Source organism: Andrena cerasifolii, chromosome 6 (genome assembly GCF_050908995.1).
Source record: "Andrena cerasifolii isolate SP2316 chromosome 6, iyAndCera1_principal, whole genome shotgun sequence".
NCBI classification, from domain to species: Eukaryota; Metazoa; Arthropoda; class Insecta; order Hymenoptera; family Andrenidae; genus Andrena; species Andrena cerasifolii.
This window is the reverse complement of record NC_135123.1, coordinates 5,198,459-5,225,571: the sequence shown is the minus strand read 5'-3', so window position 1 is coordinate 5,225,571 and position 27,113 is coordinate 5,198,459. Positions and strand designations below refer to the sequence as shown.

The window sequence follows — 27,113 nt, the reverse complement described above, 5'->3', positions numbered from 1 at the left end:
TAACACATACTTACGTACATGAACACATATAGAGTGTTCGACAACAGGCGACCTAAGCTGGTGATTCCACATGCCAAAATAAAATGAAAATCGGGCGGGCGGCATCCATAGAGTATTGTGCTACATGCATACAACTGGTCGGAGGTCCGTGTTTCTATTCGGGATTGATTACGTTCGGGAGACTTTTCACACAGTGAAAGAGCCGGCCCGGCCCGAACTTTGGGCAAAGAGGAGATATAATAAGAGGCGTCACTCGACGAGGACAGACATAAACTAGGGAAATCACTAGACAACCAATTGCCTATTCGGCAATGATCGGTAAACCGCGGTAAACTTCGGCACTAATCAGCAAATTGCGGTAAGGTACATTTAGTCGATTTGAATATCCCGCTCGAATAGACAACCAATTTAAATGCCAAGGTCAAGTAGGGACTTCAAAGGTACCGCCCGGAGTGACGCCTCTTATTATATCTCCTCTTTGCTTTAGGTATCCAACGATTCTGCCTATCGCGCGTCTCTAGTAATAGATGACATATGACGACGACACGTGTAAAGGCTGCCGCTCCAATGGGCGGCTGGCGACTGTGCCAGTAGTGTAAGGGAGAAGTATGTATCTGTTTCTCCCTTGCACTAGTGGCGCAGTCGCCAGCCGCAGTCGCCAACCGCCGATTGGAACGGCAGCCTTAAGACGCGTGGGTCTTTCTAGAAGTGGCTACGGCACTGCTCCTCGTGCCTGACTTGGCTAATGCGCGCCAGCAGTAGTCCCTCGCACCAGCCGCTTTATGCGCATATTTTCAACAGTTAATACTGCAGGAAACGAAGCCGCAAATGCAATTTCGTCGTTCTTGATTTTTTATTTATTTTGGCACATAGAATCACCCTTTAAAGTTTTTCACGCCTGTTGCCGAACACACTGTATAATTCGAATTATACCTCAAATACATTTTTTAAATCTTACTGCCAATTGTAACGTTTCGACTGACGAAAAAGAATAATTTCGACGAATGTTTGATCAATTTTGTGAATCACTCAAGGGTGTTAAAAAAAGTCACTGCTTTCAAGGGTGAATCTAAGTCAGCGTTGCCCCTATGGGCGGTCCGAGAGCACGAGCATCTATCGCGTTTTCCAAAGCTCGCGTGGAAGGGGGCGCTCGAAACCAATGAAGTTGCGGGCATGTAACGGGTGGGGAAAACTCTAGTAGGCTCGTACCCGTAGGCTTATATAGCTGGGACTCTTGGACCAGAGTGTTCTACATTTTCGGAATTGGGAAAATAAACAGGAATTGACTAATGATTAAACAATGATATTATATAATTGGACGGAACAGACTTGAACAGTCCCACTTACACCTCTGATTAACAAAAAGTTTCTTATTAAACGATTTTTATTTAGCTTCAATCCTCTGTTTGTTTGTTTGTATGTATATATGTTTGTTTAGTTCAAATCTAGAAACTCAATTTTAACCCACTTCCACCTATCCAATAGACTTGAAACTTTGCAGGCATGCGTAGTTTGGATGACAATACAAAATTACGAAGGAAAAGAAACCCCCGCAGGGGTTTAAAAAATTACCCAGTCATCAATAAATATAACCCATAACCACAAATCCAAACGACTTGAAATCAGCCTATAACCACAAATCAAATCAATTTAATCGACATGAAATCAGCAACGTCATTGGTTGCGAGCGCCACCTTCCACGCGAGCTTTGGAAAACGCCATGGATGCTCGTGCTCTCGGACCGCCCATCGGGGCAACGCTGATCTACACTGCGTTCCATATAAGAGTGTACCAACGCCCCTACCGATTTGCGACCGATCTGCGCAGCTCCCATGGATCTGACATACGCGATTGGTCGTAGCACTTTCGCATTTGGTCGTAGCACTTTCCCTGCCGGTTTACTACCAATTAACAACCCTGATAGCCAGATCTGGGCAGCAGAATCTGACGTCAGAACTGCAGCAGTCTGTGTCCGCATTTGGCTGCGTTCTGATGTGCAGAGCCTGAGGTGCAGTGCCTGATGTCAGATGGACAGCAGATCGACAGCAGATTTCGCCGTCTGCTAGGCACAGCAACAGCGCCATCTGAGATCCAGAATTACCAAGCAATTGCCTACAGATGGCGCTGTTGCTGTGCCTAGCAGACAGCGAAATCTGCTGTCGATCTGCTGTCGATCTGCTGTCCATCTGACATCAGGCACTGCACCTCAGGCTCTGCACATCAGAACGCAGCCAAATGCGGACACAGACTGCTGCAGTTCTGACGGCAGATTCTGCTGCCCAGATCTGGCTATCAGGGAATGTATCCCTGCGCGAAACGAGTATGCTCTAATGTGGAACGCAGTGTAAGTACACCTCTGTAGATGTAAAAACAAAATTAACAATAATTTTCAATTTTATAAATAATTTTGCGGTCATTTTTTTTACAAATCTCCACCGATCTACAGATTCACTCCTGAAAGCAGTGACCATCACTTTTTGAACACCCTTATATATCTGATACGCATGCATTTTTTTTTGTTATTATAAAAAAAGCTTAGTGTTTGCACTTACCTGAAACAATGATCACGATGCACGACAATAAGAACTCGTCTCCACTTATACCATTTTGCGGAGGTAATAATTGTAGGTGTAGAAATATCAGAGAATTTAATAATGATATCTCAATGGTAACACGAACTCAGAATATATTTAAACGCCTGAGTGTGTGTATATAGATATATATATATATATGTGTGTGTATATGTATATGTATATATTTATAATCATGTTCATCATAAAAGTACAATAATAGCTTTATATCAAATCACGAGGAGAAATTCAATATTCACACGGTAGGCGCAGGCAGTTTATAGCTCTTAAAATGTGTGTTCATCGCATCATTTTCATTTTTATTCGAAATTCAATTCTCACGTGATACCAACATGGCTGTTCCCTCTCTTTCCCCACTGTTATAACGAATAATACAAATGAATTAGGAGTAACGCGGGAAATACATAGATTATTAAACGAAATCAAATACATAGACAATGCAGTAAATAACAACGGATAGTTATAAAGATGCAGAGCTGGATGCCGATCGATCGAAAATAACGGAATGACTGATAGAAAACTCAGAATGGCTTTCGTCGTCCAGGGACGCCGAGTTAATTCGGGAACGAACCTATACAAAAAAAAATTCCCTCCTCTCCTCTGATTCTTATCCCTTCCTTGTCCCTCACTGTTCAGCTTCTTACGTTCTTCTTCTGTCCTCCCCTTCCGCCGTGTCTTCGTCATTTTCGAACCGCCACTATCGTAAACGTTTTACAGCGACGCTTTGTAATGCATAATTGTAAGTACATTACCTGGTCCTTAATTGAAATCAACAGGTAAAGGCGACTTCGACCTGCGCGCTCTTTGCTATAAGCATCAAGATTGTTCCTAACACAAGACACCTAGTCCAACGATATTTATAAGCAACAAAAATGTTTAAAATTACCTGCGCTCCTGCAACACAAGTTTACTTAATACATATATGGAATTTCTATTTAGTTTCAATTTTCATTTAGCAACGACTGAACGAATTCTTCCTGCTGGCGACACGCGTTTCTTCACAGTACAGGCGAATGTTCAAGTAGAAAGCAATAAAAAAAAGGGCAGACGAAAGAGCACTATTGAGGGCGTTGTAAATCAGGCACTTCAGAATGTCTGTCACCCTTTTCGTTCATTTGTTAGCCGTACTCCTATTAATATTATTCGGCGTTGTACACTAGTGCTGGTGCACCCGACAGGATTCAGCGACGCGCCTAACCGTTAACGGAAGTATACCTAAACACGTTATTCACCGCCATTCACACGACGCACACGCAACCGCACTATCAATAAGTGAACAACAGTCACACTTTCCTGTACAGTGCGTCAAAAAAAAAAGAAAAATTGTCTTTACTATCACGTTTCGAACGAATTCTCTTCTTCCTTCGTCCTCTTCTGTCTGTTCTTCTCCTCCGACACTTTATCCCCCCAGTTCCTCCTCCATCAACGTATATTTATATATTTGTTTTGTCTATTTTTTTTTGTTCCTCCTTCTCGGACCACTTGGATTTTATTCGAGCGCAGTTGTTCCAGGCCCTGATCGTCACAGTTTCTAAACCCACGCGAACGCATGATCTATCGTGATCGAGACTGGCCGACTTTCATTAAACTTCTCCGGCGAGGGGTCCCGTTATGTAGCTGGTTTGGCAAATGAATATCTAGGTCATCAGCTCCGTCGTGTCGTCGGCATCAACGTCGTCTGGGGGCTCCACCCTCACAGCCAGCTGCGTGTAACCCTTATTCGCTTCTCTTCTTCCCGACATCGTCTGTGTACATAAAAACAAATATTTCATTTAACTACTGGGCGAGGGAGGGCGGTGGCGGTGGCGGTGGAGGAGGGTGATTTAGCGAGCGATTGCTGACAGGGGATGACGGAATGGAAAGGGGAGGAGACTTTATGAATAAAAGTGGCATTCCCCGGAGGAAGTAAAAAAATGTGCAGAAGAAGGTTGAGAAATAAGGGAGGAATTTCAGGAAAGGAATACGGGTTCAGGGACATGAGATAAAAATAATCTTGGATTTAACAAATGGTATAGAGTTGCTGCGATAATACCGTCCCTGAGGGTGTCAAACTATTTGAGGAGGATGAAGAGGGACAAAAGTTTGGTAGGGGTGGCAAAATTCAGAATGGGCAATAAGTTGGGGGGAATGTGGGATATGTGAGAGGGAGGAAGAATCATGGGAGCATATGCTGGGTAGGTGTGGAGATACTTTTTATAGCGTTGATCTAAATCCGTCAGTTTATAAGTCACATAAAAATACATTCTGTATTCTTTACTGGCAGTTTCTTGCACTGGTCTTTCAGTATGAAGGTTCGAATTAAGTTAATCCTGATGTTTGATAAGACAGTGCTTGTAATATGGTTGTTTAAAACGGGATACATACCTGAAGCGCGATGAATATAGTTGCAAATAAAGCAACGGACACCAAACAAATGGCAACAGCTATGGTTGTAGTCGCTGTTATTGCCAGTGACGCTGAATCATTTTTATCAGTCGTTCCTTCGTAATTTGCGTATATTTCTGAAATGGCCGTGTCAGCTGCTGCAAACTCTGTTCCTGGCACCCTTCTTTTTCCAGCCGGTGAGCTGTTCCTGCAGCCACCTAGCATTGTCAGAACGGAAAAGATATATTCACGGAAACTCTATAATTGTAAAATGTATATTACACTTTTACAAATATATGTTTATAATTTCTCAAGACTTCAAAAAGAATTTGAATAATTCAAATGTTGACCACGCCGATTTGTTTGTAACTTCAGATATCTAAATGACAAAATTCAAGTACTTCTGCTATATCCCCACAGACTTCTGCTGTACTTTATACTTGTGGGTACTTTCTCTTCTTCTCTTCTTCTCTTTCTTATCCCTTTTCTGTAAACCTCTGACCTTCTTTCTCTTTCGTTACTTACCCACTTCCTTGCTTTTTGGTTCCTACTGAACCCCCCCTACCGAAAGCCCGAATCTTCGCCACAGTTTTGCGCATCAAACAACTCATGATTGCCATCCTTACCAGTTTCTGGATCGCAGAGGCAGCACTCCTCAGTCAGTGATCCTTTCTCATTGCCCGTGCAACAGGGTACGCACTGATTGTTTAACTTGTCCAGATGTAATGGCGGCGAGCAGGCAGCGCAACTGAACTTCCCAGGGCCGGTGCATCTTCGGCAATCAGCGTGGCAATTCTTGCAGAGCTGCGTCAGAGGATCATAATATTGCGCGCCAAGGCACTCCATGCATAAACCACCTTCTAGCATAGAGTGTGGTGGGCAGGAAGTGCATTCCAGTGGACCTTCACCTGCGATGCATTTGCGTGTTAGAAACGTGTGGTGCCTTCAAGGTCTGAGACGCAACGTTTACCTTACCTTTGCAAGTGCGACAATAGTGGTGGCATTTCTGGCAGCCGAAATTGGATTTGAAGAATCCTTCTGGACATTCCGGATGACACTCTCCGGCTGCTAGCTGCCAGCCACGAGGACAAGTGACACACTGGTCTCTTCTAGGCCCGGAACACGTTTTACATGACAGATAACACTTGGCACACTGACCCCTATCGCTGTAATACCTGCGCATAAAGTACAATTTAATTTCGATTAGTGTGTGATACTTTCCCTTGCTCTTCATCAGCTTACGGTGTCCTAAATGAATGGGTCGTGTAAAAGAGGATATTTGAATATATCCTTTGAATTTGAATATACAGAAAAACGTGTAGGATACACTTTAGATGGTTTCAAAGGGACAACGTAATGAATAGAATCTTTTCCCACCGGGATAACTTTTTTTACGGAACTAACGAGGTAGCAGTGTTTTTTTTTTAAATGGATCTATGTACATAATTTTTAATCCTTGTATAATGTAACGATATTTGCATAAGGGCAGGTGTATGATATAAAAAAAATATGATACAAAAACAACTTTGTGTTCCTTTGTGTCGTCGAAATTCAAGTGTGAAGGAGTATCCGATGAATCTTCAAAATTTATTTATTTTTGTGCGAGGAATCGTCTTTTCGGTTGTACCATGAATTAATATTTAATTATATTAATATTGTTATAATTGTGTATTATATTAATATTATTAAATTGTTATTAAATTGTTATTGAAGTGTTATTAAATTGTTATTAAATTGTTATTAAATTGTTATTAAATTGTTATTAAACTGTTGTTAAACTGTTGTCAAACTGTTGTTAAACTGTTGTCAAACTGTTGTCAAACTGTTGTCAAACTGTTGTCAAACTGTTGTCAAACTGTTGTCAAACTGTTGTCAAACTGTTGTTAAACTGTTGTCAAACTGTTGTTAAACTGTTGTCAAACTGTTGTCAAACTGTTGTTAAACTGTTGTCAAACTGTTGTTAAACTGTTGTCAAACTGTTGTTAAACTGTTGTCAAACTGTTGTCAAACTGTTGTTAAACTGTTGTCAAACTGTTGTCAAACTGTTGTCAAACTGTTGTCAAACTGTTGTCAAACTGTTGTCAAACTGTTGTCAAACTGTTGTCAAACTGTTGTCAAACTGTTGTCAAACTGTTGTCAAACTGTTGTCAAACTGTTGTCAAACTGTTGTCAAACTGTTGTTAAACTGTTGTCAAACTGTTGTTAAACTGTTGTCAAACTGTTGTTAAACTGTTGTCAAACTGTTGTTAAACTGTTATTAAATTGTTATTAAATTGTTATCAAATTGTTATCAAATTGTTATTAAGTTATTATTAAATTATTATTAGCATTATTATTATATAATTAATATGATTAAATGTTGAATTGGCGGAAAATCCGCAATACGGCAGCAGCTTATGAGTAAGTACTTGCAAGTGGCAAGTTATATCTCTTTATAGGTGTAGATTGTAATTTTAAATTATGACTATTGAATCGTGATAAATTGTAATTTTAAGGCGTGACTGACTGCGTTTTGGACGTCCGCCAAAAGCAGACATCTATAACAGAGATAAAGTTAACCATTTGTTGAATTATTACCGTCATTACTTTCGGTAATCACGCCATAGCATACTTCGCTCGTCCTTGCAAATGTATCTCAGCTCGCCGATGAGCTAATATAGCTTTCAAGATTTACTCACGAGAGTCCAGTTAATTTCACACTGGCTAAATTTTTGTCTGTACGAGATATGTTTAAAGAAATATGTATCAACATGAAAAGTGTAAATATACCTGACCATGATTTTCCAAATCCTACAATATTCTACCTACATATATACTTTAATAAAAGGCTTATAAACTACTGAGCTCTAAAAACTGAAAACTGAAAGTTCTGACCAATAAAGATCCTTCTCGAAGCTTTTACTCCCTCGATCATAATAGATTAGTTTTGTTTTATAACACCTTAAAAAGGGACGGGCTTCGTAAATCGATTAGATGGTACCTACTACATTTAGTTTATTTCGAAAAATAACAGAGATGGCAAAGGAATTGAAGACTTTGCTGCAAAAAGGATACAGCTCCATAATTAGCTGAATTCAATTATAAGTAGCACTGAATGTAAAAAAAAATTAACTGCGAGTTAATTGGAGGTGAAAATTATTTTGTAGTTTCTTTTTCTTGTACAAATGACGATGCTCAAGCAGATGAACTTCGCGACTATATCATGATTTAATAAGCACCACTATAATATTTCTAAAATAAAACTGCGTAGACCAGGGTTTCCCAAACTATGTTCCGCAGAGCACCAGTGTTCCGCTGAGCCTGAATAGGTGTTCCGCGACAATTTGGAAAGGTTTTATACACTGCAACACATTTAAAGATCTTCTACTAAGTAGGAATTACCCAACCCCAAAAATAAGCTAAGTGTTCAGTTAAAACTTCCGGGTTTGCGAAGTGTTCCATTGCAGAAAAAGTTTGGGAAACCCTGGTGTAGACTGATGTTTCCATGTATGTACTAATACATAGTTTAATAACTTAAAAATAGCGTTTAATGTAATTATTTACCCGAGAAAAAACGATTTTAATACACTTTTGTTCAAATAGAGGGCAACTCCAAATTTCGAAAATTCCTCCTGCCACAGAGAAAAGATATTTCTGTTACTAAGCAGAATTGTATTAAATAGTTTACCAAACTATTACTAAATACTGCTAAATGCCGCGTTAACGCATAGATTTCAAGTGGTTGAAATACTTTGAATATATATACACCTAAAAATAATTCGTCAACACTTGTTCTTCTTAGCTATCTAGAAGTTAGTACATTTGGAGCTGCCCCTTCTTGCTGGAGAGTCTCCAAGTGCCATCGACAGGTTGCTTAAGAAATGAACTCACCCTTGAGCGCAGGAGGATCTACATTCCCCACTTTGCAGTTGCAGCCCATCCTGGCAGGCGGTGCAATTCAATCGAGAGACGCACGTCTGGCAAGTATGCAGACAAGGCACGCAAACAGGCCTGGAAGGTTGTGCCATGGAGTAGTAGCCGTCGTCGCACTGGTAGACGCAACGATTCCTCTGCAGGAGCAACGAGTTCGTACAGGATATGCAGTGATCTTCGGTAGGGCCGGAACAAGTCTTGCAGGAGGTATGGCAGGTTTTACAGTGCTCGTTGTCATAATACTCGGAGGTATCGCAGCGATCACGGTATTCTGGAGCGCACAGGCCCTCTTTGTTCAGGCTCCATCCTTCGATGCAGCCCGTGCAAGTTGCCGTCGCGCAGGTCGCACACCCTGGCGGGCAGGGTACGCATTCTCGACGCTTCTTGTCAGCACCGTATCCGGCTGGACAGGACGCTCGGCAAGTTCCTATAAATTGTAGGGTAATTACTCGATCGTTGTAGAATATCTTGTGCAATCGGTGGAAAAGGTAAAAGAAGCGCAGGACAAAGGTGACATCTAAGTCGAGTTGAGCGTCGACAGTTTGGGGAAAGATTCAGCACAGTGTTTGGACACTGTACTTGGACCAACTTATTTAGGCCCCTCAGTGTTACTTCCCAGTGAATTGCGTTAGGAGCCAGCTCCTCATTCACAGTGTCGCTATCTGCCTGGCTCTTTTCAGATATATGGGGAAGCTTGTTGGATTTCGACAGGAGCGTCTGTCACTGTGAGACCACCTCTATCTGTTGCATGGCGAACCCAACTTAATTGTCTTTCTTTGTCACTGTAGGTTCATTTTCTCACCCTTCTCTCGTGGGTGGGCGCTGTGTTACACTGATGTCTGTGTTTAGTTTTAACAGATTTTATTTTCTCTTTTTAAGGGGTAAAACCACTGTAGGATTTTAAAAAAATCGATTTTTTTTGCTTAAACGATACTTTAGGGGCATAAAAACAACATGCCATTTGATTAATAGTGGGAAACAAATGTTAAAAGGTTCAGTTACCGATTTTGCCGCAGCGCCTCAGAGCGCGCGCTGAGCAGGCACGCGGCGCGTTGTGATTCCTCGCCTTTGTACTACTTTTACCTTTCGAAATAGTAAGTTAAACTATTAACTACAAAGCAAACGGTTCTTAGGGTTCCTCGTGAGGTCACCAGTGTACGCTAATACTATAACAAACGTGTATGTGTGTGTTAAGGATTCGAAAGGCGACGGGGTTTATGATGCGGACGTGCTCTCTTCGCTATTTTTGAACTTAAATTTTCATTAGCGCGACTTTTGCAGCTGTTAAACATCTGGCATCATAAACAGGGGAAAGCTCCAAATCCCAGGTATGCCGGGTCTTGGAGTTTCTCCTGGCACTCAATAGTGATTGCCGCATCATAAACCCCCTGGACAGGTCGCGCACGTGAGGGTCGTTCCTGCCGCGGGACCTTGGGGCCTGTCTCGGGGTCTTGGTACGGTGTCTCCCACTGCATTTTGTTCATTTGGAACGGTGGGCGGAGTATTGGTAAAATCCAGGAAAACGCCCAACGTGTCACCTTAAGGACACTGATTGGAACGCAAATATTTCCGCCCTGAACGGACCTCCGTAGCAGACCAGGTGGTGGGGAAAACCGAGGTTTCGTTAGAGGGTACGCGGCGAAGGAAGAGCAGAACTCAAACCAGCAAAATAAGAAAAGGTTCTCGGCTCTTGTCGGCCTTGGAAACGGCCATACACGTTTTGTAAACACATTTGTAATACATATTCTTTAAATACATTTTACATATATTTCGACCATAGTAACGGTCATTTATAATAAATATTATTGGTCAAAATCAAGCGTTGTTACTGAACCAGCAGTATATACACGTAACAATTACGCTAAAAACAGTGTGAGTCAGTATAGCTTTACGCAAAATAGCAAAGAGAGCTTTAACGCCATAGGCAGTTTGTATTAGTGCAGGCGTATATAATGACGGCCTATCAACTGTCACGAGGCTCGTGCAGAATTTGGGTATGACAATTGGGCCGAACTGTTATAACTTCTGCGTGGAAACTGACGAGCGCCGCATCGACTTTTCCGAGAGATCGCTTAGCGATGCCGCAAAAAAGGCCCGAATATCCTTAAACGCATCTAGGAAGGAAGAGGAGGAGACGAACCTCGACCTGGATGGCCAAATGTATGGCGCAGGCATCGCAGATTGGGGTAAACAAAAATTTCAAGGATTAAAGTGTTCATAAAACTTTAAACGCGTTTTTCACGAAACCACTTTTTTCAAACTGGGATGACGGATTTCTCGGAGACTATTGCATGGATCGATTTGAAATTTTTACAGTAGCTTCACAACAATATTCTCATTGGAAGTGCGTAGCCGTTTTTTGATTGAATCTAAACTTTTTCTTTTATAAATAATTTAATGCTCATTTTTAGGGCAAAAATCGATTCATTTCTTAAAAAGTGCACCACTTCCACAAAAATTGATTAAAAAAAATCCCTACGTACTTCAAAAGCCAATTGTATATGGATTATAATTGTTTTTTGTTTTTTGTTCCAGGACTCGTACATGCCGAGAAATCCGTCCTCCCGTGGCGGTGTGTTTTTTTAAAAAAAAAACTGTTTTCGACGACGGGCTCTATCCCGGCCACCATTTTGTATAAAAATGACAATAAAAAAATTGTTTTTCGTACTTCAATATGTATTAAATAATCCCTCTGAAAAGGAACTCTATTCCGTTTGTCATACTCCCAAAATAAATTGTCAAATTTAGGTCTTTTTTTCTGTCTCTAGAGTGGTTTTACCCCTTAAAGAAACAAGTGAGTGAGACAAATACGGGTGCAATCTGGAGTTTGAGGTATGCCCCTCTGTGCCCTGCAAAGACCTAAATATATTCTGTGATGCACAGTATAGAAGCTAATGGAATACATATCCATATCTACTTCAAAACACTGTGCACAAGGGTGGTGTTGGCCACTGCTTATGCCGCGGTGCTAAGGTCTTCCGATTTGTTTGAAAGGCAAGGGTTTGCGCCCCTGTCAGCCAAAGACCGACGGTAGGTTGAACCAGACCAAGCACCTTGATGAACCAGCACTTTGTTCAATTGAGTATATCGGAACCCCTTTTACAGTGTCACAGAGCCAAACTATCAGCTTGCACTACTATGAGCAGTGCCTCTCTTCCGTTTTCGGCTATAGTGTGTATTCAAGCGCAGACGCGCCCTAGGAGTCGTCAGTGGGTGACGAAACTTTTTTAGTTAGTCCTTCGAAAGTTTTTAGACTTTTGAGCGAGTTAAAAGGGAGAATATAGCGAGTCTATACTGGTCGACACTATTTTTTGCTGAATAGTATTTAATTACATGGGTGATTAAAACACAATTTATGAGTTTACTACTAAATTCAAACATGTATTATCTACTTTTTGCCGCTTCACCTACTTTTTTATCGGTTGTTATTGATTTTAATTTTTCTCTTTCTGCCAAATTTGCTGCTCTGGGCAGTTACTGTGTTTGCAACCCTTCCTAGATCGAGCCCTGAGTTTAGCATCCTTTTTAAAAAAAAATTAGTGTTCGGACGAATACGCACCGTTCAGGGAAAACAATCCAGGCCGACAGGAGATACATTGATCCTGCGAGGTGCCGTTGCAAGTTTCGCACGTAGAGTGGCACGGGGCGCAGTTGTAATCTTGTGTCTCGTAGGTAGAGAGAGGACAAGCCGCGTAACACTTGTTTTCATACATAACCAGGTGATGCTCGCAGCTGGTGCATTTATCCGGCCTATCTTGGCAACTGGCGCAATTCGCCTCGCATGGTACACATGTACTGTTCTCTGTATCTGAAAATATACAGGTGCTTCGTGTAGAACAAAAAAATCAACGGTAACTGGACGCAGCGATGTTCCTTACGAGATTAATTCCCTTTATTTCGCGTTGAATGGAAGAAATTGTTTAGGATAAACAAGTGTAAAAAGATGGAGAGACTTCATTTGAGGATCATGAATTTATTGTGGTTAAAAAAAAAGTGCAACTCTATTTCGCTGGTTGGTGTATTTATGAAAAATAAGAAGCACTAGGAAGGAATAGTTCTCTCGAGTAAAATTACCAGCCAAATAATTATAGAATCCTCAAAATTAAAATTCCCAGCCAAATAATTATAGAACCCTTAAAATCAAAATTCCCAGCCAAATAATTATAGAACCCTTAAAATCAAAATTCCCAGCCAAATAATTATAGAATCCTCAAAATCAAAATTCCCAGCCAAATGATTATAGAATCCTACCATTCTGTTATCTTCGACGAAGTAGGGAATACGTCACGTCCCAATTTCGTGACATACTCTGTGCAACCCTGATTGGTAGCTTTCAACCCTGATTGGTGTTAACAGAATCTTTTACACTTACTCTCGTAATATCCCTCCGGGCACTGTTGCAGGCACACTGCTAAATCGGTGACTCGGAGATGAGCAGGCGCGCAGGAAAGGCAAGAGTCCTGACCAGCCCCGGCACAAATTTCGCAGGACTCGTGGCAAGGCCAGCAAACGCCACCCTGATTGGGGAAGCTCCTTGGCGGGCATCGACTCACGCACGTACTGTAATTGCAAACTTCTGATAAGTAACAACTCTTCGTTCTACAGCTCCACCTCACTGTTGGGTCGGTTACTCGCATTACAAGAGGTTACATGTAGGGGAAAGTGGGGTAAAACGGAACACCAATGTTTCTGTTAGATACGAGCTGCGAATGAGTTGGTATCGCGTGACATGGAACCAAAGGGTCCTCATAGCGTTTTGTGGTAGACCATAGACCCCTGCACGCGTTATTTTTCCATTAAGAGAGTTGGAAAAATTTCCGGTATCGACGTTTCAATATTGCGTTGGACTTTCGACCACTTTTCAGTACTTGGATTTGGAAAATTAATAACGGCAAGTACATCGTTGGATTCTATAGTCCTTACGCTAGATTTTGACTATATAAAAAGTTCTTTACCACACGCTGAAGTGTAAATATTAAATGTTTACTAAATTGATTGCATGTAAAGGGTGGGCACATGAGGCCTGCACCAGTGCTGAAAAGGAAGATGATACATTTGTATGTGATTTTTGTTCATAAAATAATAAACAAACTGTATTAATCTATCCTTCTTTTACGATATTATATTTATATTTGATTATTTTCCGTAATTTTCATGTTATCTAATAAAATATTTTCTCTTATATGTATAATTTATATTTTTGTTATATTTTATTTGCAATAGTTATACCTAAAACATATATTTATAGATTTTAACATAAATGAATACATTTTAAATCATAAAAATAAAGATTTTGTACGTTTACACGGTCTTCGAGTGGGTGTTCCGTCTTACCCCACCATTTGAGCGAGGCGAAGATTTCAATACCTCCGGTAAATTTCATTTTCCGTCGCTCCCAAAGATTTTTCTTAACAATGACTTTGATTTTCTTATAGTCTAAGGTCCACTGAAGACTCCTGTTGAAGTCTCGTGTCTTTTTCTCCTCCCGATTTTAAGTTATCACCCTCCAAAGTTAAGGGTTCCGTTTTACCCCACCTTCCCCTACCAAAAGTCCCGAAGAAAAGGATTTTTTTTTCGCCAAGGGAGAAGTGGATATTGTACCATTTTTTCCCCCCAAAATGAATATTTACTCATAACTTTTACTCGTTAGATTTTTAAATTCCAATCCTAATTTTTTTGATAATTACACACTACGATTTGTTCAATGGAAACATGTTTGTTCTTGAAACGGTCGACATTTTATAAGAAAATGCAATATTGAAAAGTGGAAAACGTCGCGATTATTTTTAATCAATTATTTAAACCACCTCGATTTTCGGTATCGCATCGCAGCGGATCAACAGTGTCCACTGGACAACACCCCGATTATTATTATTCGAGTAAAATTATGACAAATCTAATTAACAAATATATTTTTTAGTGGGAAAAATTTGGTATGATTTCTATTTGTATTTCTTTCCAAATAAGTTACTGAGTTTGTCTCTTTTTCGAGTCTCTAAGTAAGTGTAACATCTTAATCGGCATCAACGGTTTATCTTTTGTTATACGTATGCTTGAAAATTGCCAAATAAGCGATTCAATGGTGGCTGTAGAAAGTTCAAATTAAGTTCGAAAAATCACTTCACAGGAAATTTTGAAAATCTCGATGGTCTGTTTTGCAATATGTTAAGTGTCTAAGAATATTTTCTATTGCCAACTTGTCGTATCTCGAACGAGAAACTAAAGATTCGTCAAGATTGCGCGGATTTTTGGGATCCGAATATTATTCGAAACAATTTGAGACTGGTATAGAATCGAAGTGATTCGAAGCGTCACTAAGCCCATCACTAAAGCGATTACTCTGTTAGTGGCATACCTACGTTTCATTGCGTGCATTCCATCGTACATTATTGAATTATAGATCCCAGATAACACATGCCTTAAAGCCAGATATTGCGACGATGGAGGAATATAGTAATTCTACAGTTTCATAAAACAAGTATGCATGCTACATTTTGCACTGTTCAATATTCTTATTAGTTGAGTGCATTAAAACACGTATCCATCTTTAAATAATAATTTGTCGATTCGATAAAATAACTACGAGTTCGAATCATTGTGTCAGGTGTCGTGTGTAAAAATACTACCATCAGCATACTCAGCTTTTTGAAAAATTGTAATCTAAAAATTTAGAGAAATAAACCTCATATGAGATTTCAAAAGCTTAATAACAAAAATAAAATAAGAAATATCGCTGTTCAACAGCCATTTTGGTCTGTAACATTCAATAGCCGTTTCTTATAGATTTTTGTGCGCTGAAAACAAATCCGCAAACCGTTTGTCGCCATCACTATCAGTTTTTGAGAAATTCGACTTTGAAAAAACACTGCAAATTTTCAACTTTGAACATCTTTTGTGTCAAAACAGTAATAGTTATTCGGTTGCTTGTTGCGTCAAATTATTATATAAACCCTCTCGAATACAACGATATAAGTTGGTGCATTATGAACTTTTGCAGATATTTTTAAATTTATTTCCAAAACTAAGGGTCTAGGAGAAAATCTGACTACTCCACGCGACGCGGCAGACAATTTTCCTTCGGAAAGCATCAACAGAAGTGGTAAAACACCTTTTGTTTTCAATACAGAAGCGAAATAGTTTGACAAAACGTGCGGCGTCGACAGTGGTAGTCAACTGTCCGCGCCGCACGTTTTGCCAAACTATTTCGCTTCTGTATTGAAAACAAAACGTGTTTTACCACTTCTGTTGATGCTTTCCGAAGGAAAAATGTCTGCCGCGTCGCGTGGGGTAGTCAGATTTTATCCTAGACCCTTAGTTTTTAAAATATATTCCTTTTAGATTTTTATTCCTCTGAGATTTTTTCTAATATGAAAAATCAGAGATTTATTTGATGTGCTGAGTTATGGGGGCCTGGCGTGTATAAAATAATATCGAAATATGCATATACTACTTGAGAAGAACTGTGTGTAATTTCGTACTATAAAAACTTAGTTCGGTTCATGCAGATAAATAATCGGAAGTGGTATTAACGAAGGGAGTACTGTTTAACACATCCTTTACATTGCTCTCGTTAAGGTTCTAATTGTTCTAGAGAATTTTCTAGAGAAGGCGTACAAGCACTGAGATTACAAACAACAGCTTGTGTGATGTTATTCCGTAGCCTGCAATAATGTTGATACTTTTTTTGTAACTCAGTTGTACCGGAAACGTGTCCCAGCAAATCGAGGTAATATTATTTATCCTGACGATTAAGCACGTTTCAGCGCTCATAAGATAAACATATAAATCATTGATGATATGCAGATATGTAATTATACACAGCTGATTTATCTGAAAGCATTTCGTATCATTAATGCGTCATTACTAGCATTTTGAAATACGAGAGGGCTGTATTTATGTGGAATAAACATTGCATGCCCAATTAATTAGAGGTGCAGCAGCCAATTTCACGCCTAGAAGAGTTACAGAATAGCTTCATTTCCTGTCGAAACGAATGCTTCATTTTTCATGAACGCGCACAATGAATAAGTACGGAAATAAAGCGGCGATTTTGAGCCGCGAAATTAACAGCCCGCGTTTCTCTACTGATTAACGTCAGAATTCATCGAACGTGCTCTTTATATTACGCATAAAGTAAGCTTTATTTACTCGGTCGAAGAAAGAATAACTTAAATTTTTTTAAAAATTTTTTAATCTAAATTCTACCCAATGCATTAATTTCATTATTTATTTATGCATTTTGTGCATATTTTTCGCATGTAAAACAAGTCCATATTAATTATTCATGGTCCCTCGTCTTTTTGTACTCACATTATTGTGCAATTAATAGCAATTTTTAGAATACCCATCTGCTGTTAAGTACAATATTAAAAAAGTTAATAAACAAATATTAGGGGTGATATTAAAAGGAACTTGTGTAACTCTTCACACGCAGAATTCTTGAATTATTCTGTAATGAAATACGTGCTATCTTCCTTAAAGTGGTACTCGTGACTTAAAAATGAAATACCAAAATCTCTCTGCTCTCATATTGAAAAATTCAAAATTCTTTATCCGTCTCTTTTTATCGTAAGAAGTATCGTCGTGTGCTTATAATGTAATACATTGTGAAATGAAATAAACGATAACAGAAATGAATAAGTTGCTTTCAAAGTTTTGCCAATAATTTCGTTTTTGACTTGGAAAAATATATTTTTATTATAGAAAAGCTCGTATGAATAGTCATGGAATTATATTCGTTTAATAATACCTTAATGAACAGGTGAAGGATCTGTTGGAATACCCGCCAGCGCAGAGTTTCGTTTCGAATCAAAACAGTTTAAAACAGAACATTTATATGTATGCACGGGAAAATAAAAGTATTTCCAGTTACGCTTTGATCATTACAACCGCAGCAATTTTTCTATATCACCGGGCGAATTTAACGAACCGAAAATGTGAAATTTCAATCAGAAGTTTTATGCGCTTTCAAATAAGCACTGATTAATCTACCAGCTACGCATACAGGGCGGTCCATTATTAGCGGCAACAAAATAATTGAAGCAGACTGAACTTCTATGAAAAAATATATAAAAAAACATAACGAAATTTCTGCAAATAATCTCCTTTTTTTTAGAAAAAAATAACTTTGAAGTTACATTGGTTACGAATGCACTGACAAGGGAACATCCCGAACCCGGAAATTTAAAAAATTCTGAAACTTTGTGAATATGTAGGGAATTTCCTCCTGATTATAACGCAATTTTTGTTTGCTGCCCAAATTCACTCTATAGGGGTGTAATTGACCCCCTGAAAATCCGGTTATTTTCCGAATTTGTGCTATAACTCGCGAACTGTAAAATATTTTTTTACCAAATGATAGATCTAATTAAAAGACGTAACTTTTGTCTTGAAACTTTTTTTCTGTCTCTTACAGTTCGAGAGTTATAACACAAAATCGGAAAATAGCCGAATTTTCAGGGGTTAATTTCACCCCCTTCTAGTGAATTTGGGCAGCAAACAAAAATTGCGTTGTAATCAGGAGGGAATCCCCTACATTTTTATGAAGTTTCAGAATATTTTGAATTTTCGGGTTCGGGATCATCCCTTGTGAGCTAAAGATTAGTGTAGCAAATCTTGTTTGGAACTTTCCTTAGTTTCCATAATATCAATATCAAAAGTATGCTAAAATATGCATATATAGACATGGTCGTGTAATTTATAGGGCACTATTGTGTATGAACTAATATGAGTAGGGTAAACTAGGGTAAGTTCGTGGTTACTCCGTGATACTTTTTGATTTGTCTGTAACTCGAAATTGTCTGACTCAATTTAGATGGAACAAAAACTAACAGACAGGCCGAATCTCCTAGTTTATGGTGTGGTAAAATAATTATGTCAATTGAAGTTAGTATGATACAGTGAGAGAGCGTTTTTGATCTAGCAGCGCATTATTCGTGAAATTCTTCGTGCTATTTGCGAACGATCGCTTGTTTATTTATTATATGTGCGTTAGAAGATAAATGGAAAGTTCAAACTGCAGGTAAGTGATGGTAAAATGGCACTTTAACAAGTATCTTATTCTTGAAATTATCATGTAATAAGGTATTAGTGTTATTTTTGCTTATGAAAAGTGACTAAATTCTTATTTTTCGTGTGCCTGAGACTGCGTTTTTGATTGCGGTGTTTGAGAATTTTTTTATGGTCAATACCAGAAACAATGTTTCCTTACGTCTCAGACATCTAACGATTGATTATATACAAAATAACAATAATATAAAATAATATAAAATAATATTAAATAATGTAAAATCGTATAAAATACTGCAAAAATTGTAAAATAATATAAAATAATATTAAATACTGTAAAATCATATGAAATACTCCAACAAAATGTAAAATAATATAAAATAATATTAAATAATGTAAAATCATATAAAATACTGCAACAAAGTGTAAAATAATATAAAATAATATTAAATAATGTAAAATCATATAAAATACTGCAAAAAAATGTAAAATAATATAAAATAATATTAAATAATGTAAAATCATATAAAATACTGCAAAAAAATGTAAAATAATATAAAATAATATTAAATAATGTAAAATCATATAAAATACTGCAAAATAATGTAAAATAATATAAAATAATATTAAATAATGTAAAATCATATAAAATACTGCCAAAAAATGTAAAATAATATAAAATAATATAAACAAGTAGCTGCTGAACTCATATCAGGCCAGCGAGGACTATCACGGAGTCACCAGAGTTATCAGGGAGTAACCAGAGTACGTCGTGAAAATTTAATTTTGTACATTTTCAATTAAACATACTTAGTAAATTTCTGCTAACCTAATATATGTTTGTATGACGTCTGACCTATCATTATAGCGTAAACCCACTTTCAGAACATGTGAATATTAGCAGCGCAAGGTTATCAGCCAGCCATTGCATACAGTTATGTGAACAATTATAGCCGCAAACACATTTCTGCTTTTCTTCTTCAACATTCCCAAGAAACGACTGTTCATATCTACATATATTCAAACTTGAGTAGTAAGAACTTTTTTTCATATAAAAGCTTTTTTGTTTTCATTTGCCTGTACAAATTATGTGCTCAATGTTCCAAAAAGGACAATTAGGACTGTTGCTTCAGATTTCCGAAGAAAATTTTTGTTTCCTGTTTGAAAGTACATAAACGATTTCGTCAATTTTGTTTCAATATTATGAGAATTGTAAAAATATGGTTGAGTCCGTAATTGCTCACAGCCCTGTGCCTGTCCCTGTCGAGCAGTTCCCAGCATTAAAAGGCAAAATGTCCAAAACCATGATGTACTCGCAAAGCCACTTACTTGTCCAGTCGATAATTTTTACAGGCGATGCACTGGGTCGGCCCCTTCCCGTAGCAACCCTGAGGGTCGCATTGGGGATCACAGTCGTGAAGGATCTTTCTAGTAGTGTCCAGTGAGTCGTCCCCGACTTGAGACGAGGACGAAGACGAATCGAAAGCCGAGGCCGTGTCACCAGGTAGTCGATTGGTTAAAATGGGGGCGGAGGAGCCGTCCAAGGTTGCCACGGACGCTTGGACGTTGGAGGCAGCGCCGACGTACGGGCCCTGGTAGCTCTGAAAGGTAGACGAAGGAAAGAAGTCGACGTCGCCGCGATGGCCCGGCGATAGTGGATCATCGTCTACTGTGAATGGGTAATGCACGGAGGCGTACGAAGAATGCGCTTGTACCGGGTTAAACTGGCGAGTTCGTATCCTGATGGGATTCGTCGCTGTGCCGTAGAAGATCAACTGCCACTTCTTCAGGATCCCTGCAACACCAAACGCCGCACACGCGTATAATAGAAAGGCTTCACTGGCATCGTATTGGTATTAATTTCATGCTTCTTTTCCTTCGTTATAAGCTTTCTGTCATAGTTTCAATTCAATGAGCCTAATTCAGTTGCGTTCAGCTATGGAATTACAATTTTATTCGTGAAGATGTAGCTTCTGTTAGTTAATGTTTTCACATTATACTATCTGCATTGAAGCCTACAGGGACGCGTTCAAACAGCGCATGACGCGAAATTACCTGAAGGATCTCGACCCTTTGCGAGCGAGATCCACCGAAAACTGTGTGCAAATTGTAGGTATCAAGAGCTCGTATTTACTTGTCGAAGATCGTGGTAGAACTACCGCCGCAAAGATCGAAATGTACCAGGTGTTCCGCAACAAGTAATAGTAAATGAAATGGGCGATTCTACGCAACAAAATAAGACGAAAATCAAGAGTGTTATTTTCAGTGTGAAATTGCAGTGTAGGCTTCTTTTTTTAGTTATTACAACTTAGAAATTCAGATCTAAATCACCCGAAGCACAGGAATTCGGCAACCAGCGTGTCGCGTTGCGTAGGTCAGTAGAGGTAGTGTATCGCCGTCAGAAAACAATGATGCAATTCTCATTACAGTATTGTCTCGTTATGGGCTCGGTTTGGTGTACAGTAATCGCCCGTTATGAGCCCGTCGAACGGGGCTGGCGGCTCGAGCTTGGGCTCGACCCGCGCGCGGGTCCCTCCAGCTGAAAGACGGAGCGAGACAAAGTATCATGCTTTCTCTCTTTCGTACCCTACGGCAACTTCGTGTCCTCTCGCTCGTTATCCGGTTCTCTCACTCTCGTCCGCAGGCTTCCAAGAAATGGTGGGGGTAGTGGCGGGACTCTCAACGGGCGGAAAAAACGGACTCATAACGGGCGATTACTGTACACGATACGGGCTTTTCGCTATCCCCACCACTTCTGTGTCGCTCTTGCCGGGCGATGGCGAGAGCGAGATGGAACGAGAGGCACTGAAAGCGAGCGAGGACGGTACGAGACAGACCACGCGTTGATGTTTTGTCTCGCTCCGTCTTTCGGACGCCTGACACTCCGTCCTTTGCGCGCGCGATGGTCGCAAGCGCTTACCGTGAGCACGAAAACCGCTTCGCAAAACCTTGACGCAGGCCCGGCTCACGTTAAGCGCTCGCGACCACCGCGCACGCTCGCCGCGCACGCAGTGCTCCATCTCGCTCCCCCCTTCGGCCAGAAGGAAGCGAGAAACGAACACTCGGAATTAGGGCCCGTTCACGATATGGGCTCAACACCGGTCCCCACCAGCGAGCCAATAACGAGACAATACTGTAATTCTACGAAGTAAGCTGTTACCCAAGCTTCTTCTCCGTGTTTCAGACGATTTTGACCTGAACTTTTAAGTATTAATCAGTGACGGATTTAAGGAAAAAGGTACAAGTGGCAAACATTCTGGGATATAACAGAATTACAAATAAATTTACGCGCGTGTGGTATGAAAATTATAGGAACCCCCCAAAAATATATTAATAACTAAAAAACAAAGCCTCCACTGCAATTTCGTTACTCTTCATTTTCCTTTTATTATGCCACGTAGAATCACGTATTTCTTTTTCTATTATCTGCCGCTGAACACCTTGCATATAAAGAATTATTTTCTAGAACGCGTGGGTTCGTCTGTGAATTTTTTGTACGTCGTTTCGATGGTTGGAATACTATTTCTTAAAACGGTTTCTTTAATATTCTGTTTAACCTGCAAAGAATTGCGTTCTTATCAACCAGTCGCAGCTTTATAAAGTTACTTTAAAGTTACAGAGGTATTATCCAAGAGTAATGATGTATGGTGATGCCAATTAAAATTTAAACCAATATGCGTGGCACGCGAACTGTAATTATAAACTCTGTTTACCCAGCTGAACGTATGAAATAATTAAAATTTCCCGTACAACAATTAATTCAAATGAATGGTGGATCTATAATGTGTTTTACACGTAATACTGAAAGAAGGCGAGTTGTACAAGACACCCACTATTACATAATACGTAATACTTTTCTACTAAATAAAGTGTATGCATAAATCACTGCAGTCGCAATTTTGTGAAGCCAACTGCTAGAATTTAGATAGGGCTCGTCTATCAAAGAGTATTAACGTGTTTTCTATAGGACTACTATTTGCTATGAAAAATAGGATTCCTCTATTCGTTTGTCAGTTTTATCCTCGTTGGATATACTTGCATGATGATGCACAAGTGTGACACCCGATGCCTGAAAAAATAAATACGAAATTAAAGAAAATAAATTGTTTTTATTACTCGTACGCGTTCAAGCACCCTTTAAATTTAATGTTATTGTTAAAATGATTTTAATACGAAATACAGATTGAGCTTATGGACTGGATTGGGCTGTACCTTCCTCTAATTGTAAGAAAAGATAGAGAGAACTGGTGGGGAAAACTTTAGCAAGATCTATTTTCTTAGGACTGTTTCATTTAAAAGTTATTACTATTTCGAATATTGCACATAAACGATACGCGTATTGTTTAGAATTTTGGGGCTTAAGAAAGGATATGTGTATACATCAAAGTACTTACTAAAGTACAAATCACTAAAAGTACTAAATCAGCGCGGAGTATAGAAAGATTAAAAGTAACACTTACTGCCAAGTTATTATTCATTGATAATAGCTAGCAATGTTTAAAGCTGGACACCTTTCGTTTATTCCCGTGTATGTATCTGCAATCTAGATTTGTCCGAAGTCTGCACAATTTATAAATTTAGTAAAGGTACATTTATTTTGAAGTACCTATTGATTTATTGTAATAAATGGTGTTTTTCTTTAATGTAAATCAAAGCTTTAAGGCCTAATAAATAACGCGAGAGAGTTAAACCAGAAACATTGATATTTTCAGGGTGTTGCAATTTCTATGGCCACTATTTTATATATATACCTCTTGATAAGCATTCACTTTCGTTTATTAAGATTTTCTAGATTATTTTGATGAGTGCTATGTACCTCAAAAGTGTATGACCGTTTTCATGAAATACACTGTACATGTATACTTTATAGTCATTGCAACCCAAGCTTATGTGATGGAACACCTTTTAACATTTCATCCCTTGGTAAGAATTGCAGGCAGAAGAAAAATTTTTGTAGACAAACGTTTTATGATTTTAGTTGGAAAATAACATATATTTCCAAAATCGAAAATGAATATGGCAATAAGAACTTTTTGATTTTGTTGTTAAAATTTATTTTTCTGTTGAGTACAGCATGTTACTGTCCATTAAAAGTAATAGAACCTTCTTGTATCTACAAACTTTAAAGAGTTATTTTGTTCTGTAAAATTGAGTCCCAGAATAAATCTGCAATGTTTCTTTAAAATAGGAGAGGGAAGTATGTTTCTCAATATTTTCCAAGTTTCATAAATACCACAGATTTTCTACGATCAACGTAATTTCGATACATTTTCGGTATTTAGAAGTTCTTTGGCTTGCCACTATTCAAAGTAGCTATTTATGGGCGGGTGTTACGGCACAGTGTCCCGATCGGGGGCTGAGTGCTCCGCATCGTTAAATGCGGCTGCTCCTTCCATAAGTTAATACTTTGAGTGGCGTAAAGTTTGGCGAAATGTCGCTTCAAGTCGGCCAGGCCTTTCCAAGCGATCGCTTCTGCCGTGAAAGTATTGTTCGTTCGCCCCGCGGGCCTTTCAAACAAATGTGGACGCTATTGAAAATTTAACATTCTATATATTCTATCGGATCTTCTCATGAAGATTACTGTCATTAGCACTACCAATGACTGGGCGATGGCTTTTGATTGTTTTTGCGTTTCCCTTTTATTATGAAAATAATACATAAGGTGACTGCCCCAATTTCTGCTCATTTAAGAGGTAACTCGTCATAAAGAAGGTGTAAAAAATTTATTTGTGATGAAAATTTGCAGAGAATTTCCGTCAAGTATATCTGGCTATCCGGAATAATTCATCAGGGTACATCGTAGGTATGTCGGTGGATCTTTTGAAAAAGTACGACCATAAGAAAAGAGATCTTATCAAAGTTTTACATACTTTTGTTTACAGAAGAGTTTCAGGATCAGTTCCCAGTTAATAAGGTTCAGTTAACACAAACGTCAACAAAGTGTTAGCTCCATTGTTAGAAAGCGAACTGACTCACGTATATAGTTAAAGCTCTTAATAAGCGAGTTTTATAGATAGTGCAAAATAAAAGCATTAATAATGTATGTGCTAAATGAATTAGTAATGTGTAGCCACTATAATTACTAATGCTAACTTAGCAACTTCCAACGGAGCTTTGAAATTCTATTTTTCCCAATTGACAGATCGAATGAAAATTGTTTAACACACATTTTAAAAAAGAAGTGCAATAATGTTTGTGTCGTTAAATAGTGTGCTGGAATTTACAAATTCCACATGAAATAGTCGGAATTTTATAGAGGGTGAAAAAATAATTACTGCAGGCCATTTAATTTGATATGGAATAGCTACAGAAAACAATAAGCAGTATAAATTAAGGGCTTCTGCCTGCAAATATCAAATTTAATGAAAGGAAGTCCTTACGAAATATCAGTAATTATTGAGAAAGATAATACAATATAATTTTCACAATGCAGCTTTACACAGCTGGTTTTGCGAGGGAAGTCCGCCAACTCGAAAATTGAAAAAAATCTGAAACTTTGCAGAAATGTAGCTCCAGTGATGCTAATAACGTAAATATTTTTTAAAACACCCTCTCAAAGAAATTGTGAGTTTTTATATTATCTTGAATATCTGCGAAACCGTAAAAGATATCGAAAAAAGTTCAATTCAAAGTTGTATGGCTTTCGATACCCTAAAATATCGAAGAAGAATATAAAATATAAAGGTGATAAAGAATTGTCGAAAAAATGGTGGTGGGGATAAATTTGGAAAACAATAATGTTTTTCGCAAATTCTTTATCGCAGATTTATAGGGAATAAAAAACCATGGAACTTTGAATTTAACTTTTTTTCGATATCTTTTACAATTCTGCAGATATTCGCGACAATCTGAAAACTTACTATTTTTCTATAAATTAATGTTTTAAAATAATGTTTTTCGCAAATTCTTTATTGCCGATTTATAGGGAATAAAAAACCATGGAACTTTGAATTTAACTTTTTTTCGATATCTTTTACAATTCTGCAGATATTCAAGATAATCTGAAAACTTACTATTTTTCTATAAAGAATACTTTAAATGATTTAAAACGATACTAACAATGTATATTACATGTGACAGCTAACCCGACATAACTGCTTTTAATTTTCGCCACCAGGTCGCGTATCCGCAACAAGTAAATCTCAATAGAATATTAATCTACCCTTCCATCTGTAGTCCTGTGCGTGTTATTAATTAAAAAAATACGAAGGTAATACGTTGGTAGTGGAAACTCGTTCACGTGTCATTTCTACACGAGAAAATATGATTTATGATAGTTATTATCAGTACATTGATTACGAACAGATGAAAATTGACCTTCAATTACGTCTCAATAAGCTTCGATTGATGGCTCTCAAACACAGCGAGAGGTCAATTTCATTGACCGATTAATAAAAAAGGATCCATCAAATTAACCTCACCATGTTCCTAATTCTCGAACTAAATTTAATCTAACAAATTACAGTTTTCTGGAATTCACGTAATTTACACGGTTTGGTTCAATTATTCTATATGGCTTCCTGTACCAGTTGAACTTGTTATTAATTAAAATCATCGCGATTAATTAATCAAAGTTGAAGCTATAGACTGTAACTCATTTCAAATTTGATGTTTAAATTAGATGCAAGGGCTGCAGTTAAATATCGTGTCATAATACCACGTAAACTTGCCCCAATTCATTATTTGCACGAAGCCCGCGTTTCCGGCAGATTTGATTCTGGCGTTACACAGCAATTAGTCAAGAGGGTAAAGATCAATTGCAAACATACCGCTTGCTGATGAAACGAGACATTAATACTACTTGCCTGGTGAGTTCACGTGCCGATTTCCTGCATTAATGATCTGCAGAGTCCATCGACCGTCAGCTTTTTCACCCCAGAAGTGCACGCTGAGGAAGGGCCAGTCGTCGAAGCTTGAGCTAAGAACGTCCCGCGGCCTCTCGAACAACAAGGTCGATGTAGTTCCCATTGGAGAGGTCAACAGCAACCTTAAATTTCCTCGTGGAAAGAACCTCAACGAAACCTGTTTAAGAATTGTTTCACACATTTCATTAAAAAATATTTGTTAGTGAAACTTATATAAAGAGACTAGCGTCTCCCGTCTCAGCTTCGCCCAACATATTAGCGTGACTGATTCGTAATCTGTAATTACAATCTGTAAACTCGAGAGCCCTCGGCCACTTATTCCCGCCGCGGTGCTATTTCGCAAGCGAGAAGCGCTCGCCCGGTCGCCGCCTGG

General features: G+C 38.6%; 1 protein-coding gene across 1 annotated transcript in view; it reads right to left on the bottom strand.

Annotated features, from left to right (window-relative positions):
- Positions 1 to 2,669: 2,669 nt before the first annotated feature.
- The window catches only part of LOC143369724 (furin-like protease 2), a 40,944-nt gene continuing 16,500 nt past the window's right edge, over positions 2,670 to 27,113 (bottom strand). Inside the window, exons 5-13 of the mRNA XM_076814021.1 lie at positions 26,681 to 26,897; positions 20,205 to 20,670; positions 13,240 to 13,427; positions 12,427 to 12,675; positions 8,826 to 9,294; positions 5,931 to 6,130; positions 5,582 to 5,863; positions 4,956 to 5,173; positions 2,670 to 4,336 (exon numbers count right to left, since the gene is read on the bottom strand). Coding sequence (XP_076670136.1) covers positions 4,229 to 4,336; positions 4,956 to 5,173; positions 5,582 to 5,863; positions 5,931 to 6,130; positions 8,826 to 9,294; positions 12,427 to 12,675; positions 13,240 to 13,427; positions 20,205 to 20,670; positions 26,681 to 26,897 — 2,397 coding nt within the window. The 3' untranslated portion in view covers positions 2,670 to 4,228. The remainder of the gene's footprint in view (positions 4,337 to 4,955; positions 5,174 to 5,581; positions 5,864 to 5,930; positions 6,131 to 8,825; positions 9,295 to 12,426; positions 12,676 to 13,239; positions 13,428 to 20,204; positions 20,671 to 26,680; positions 26,898 to 27,113) is intronic.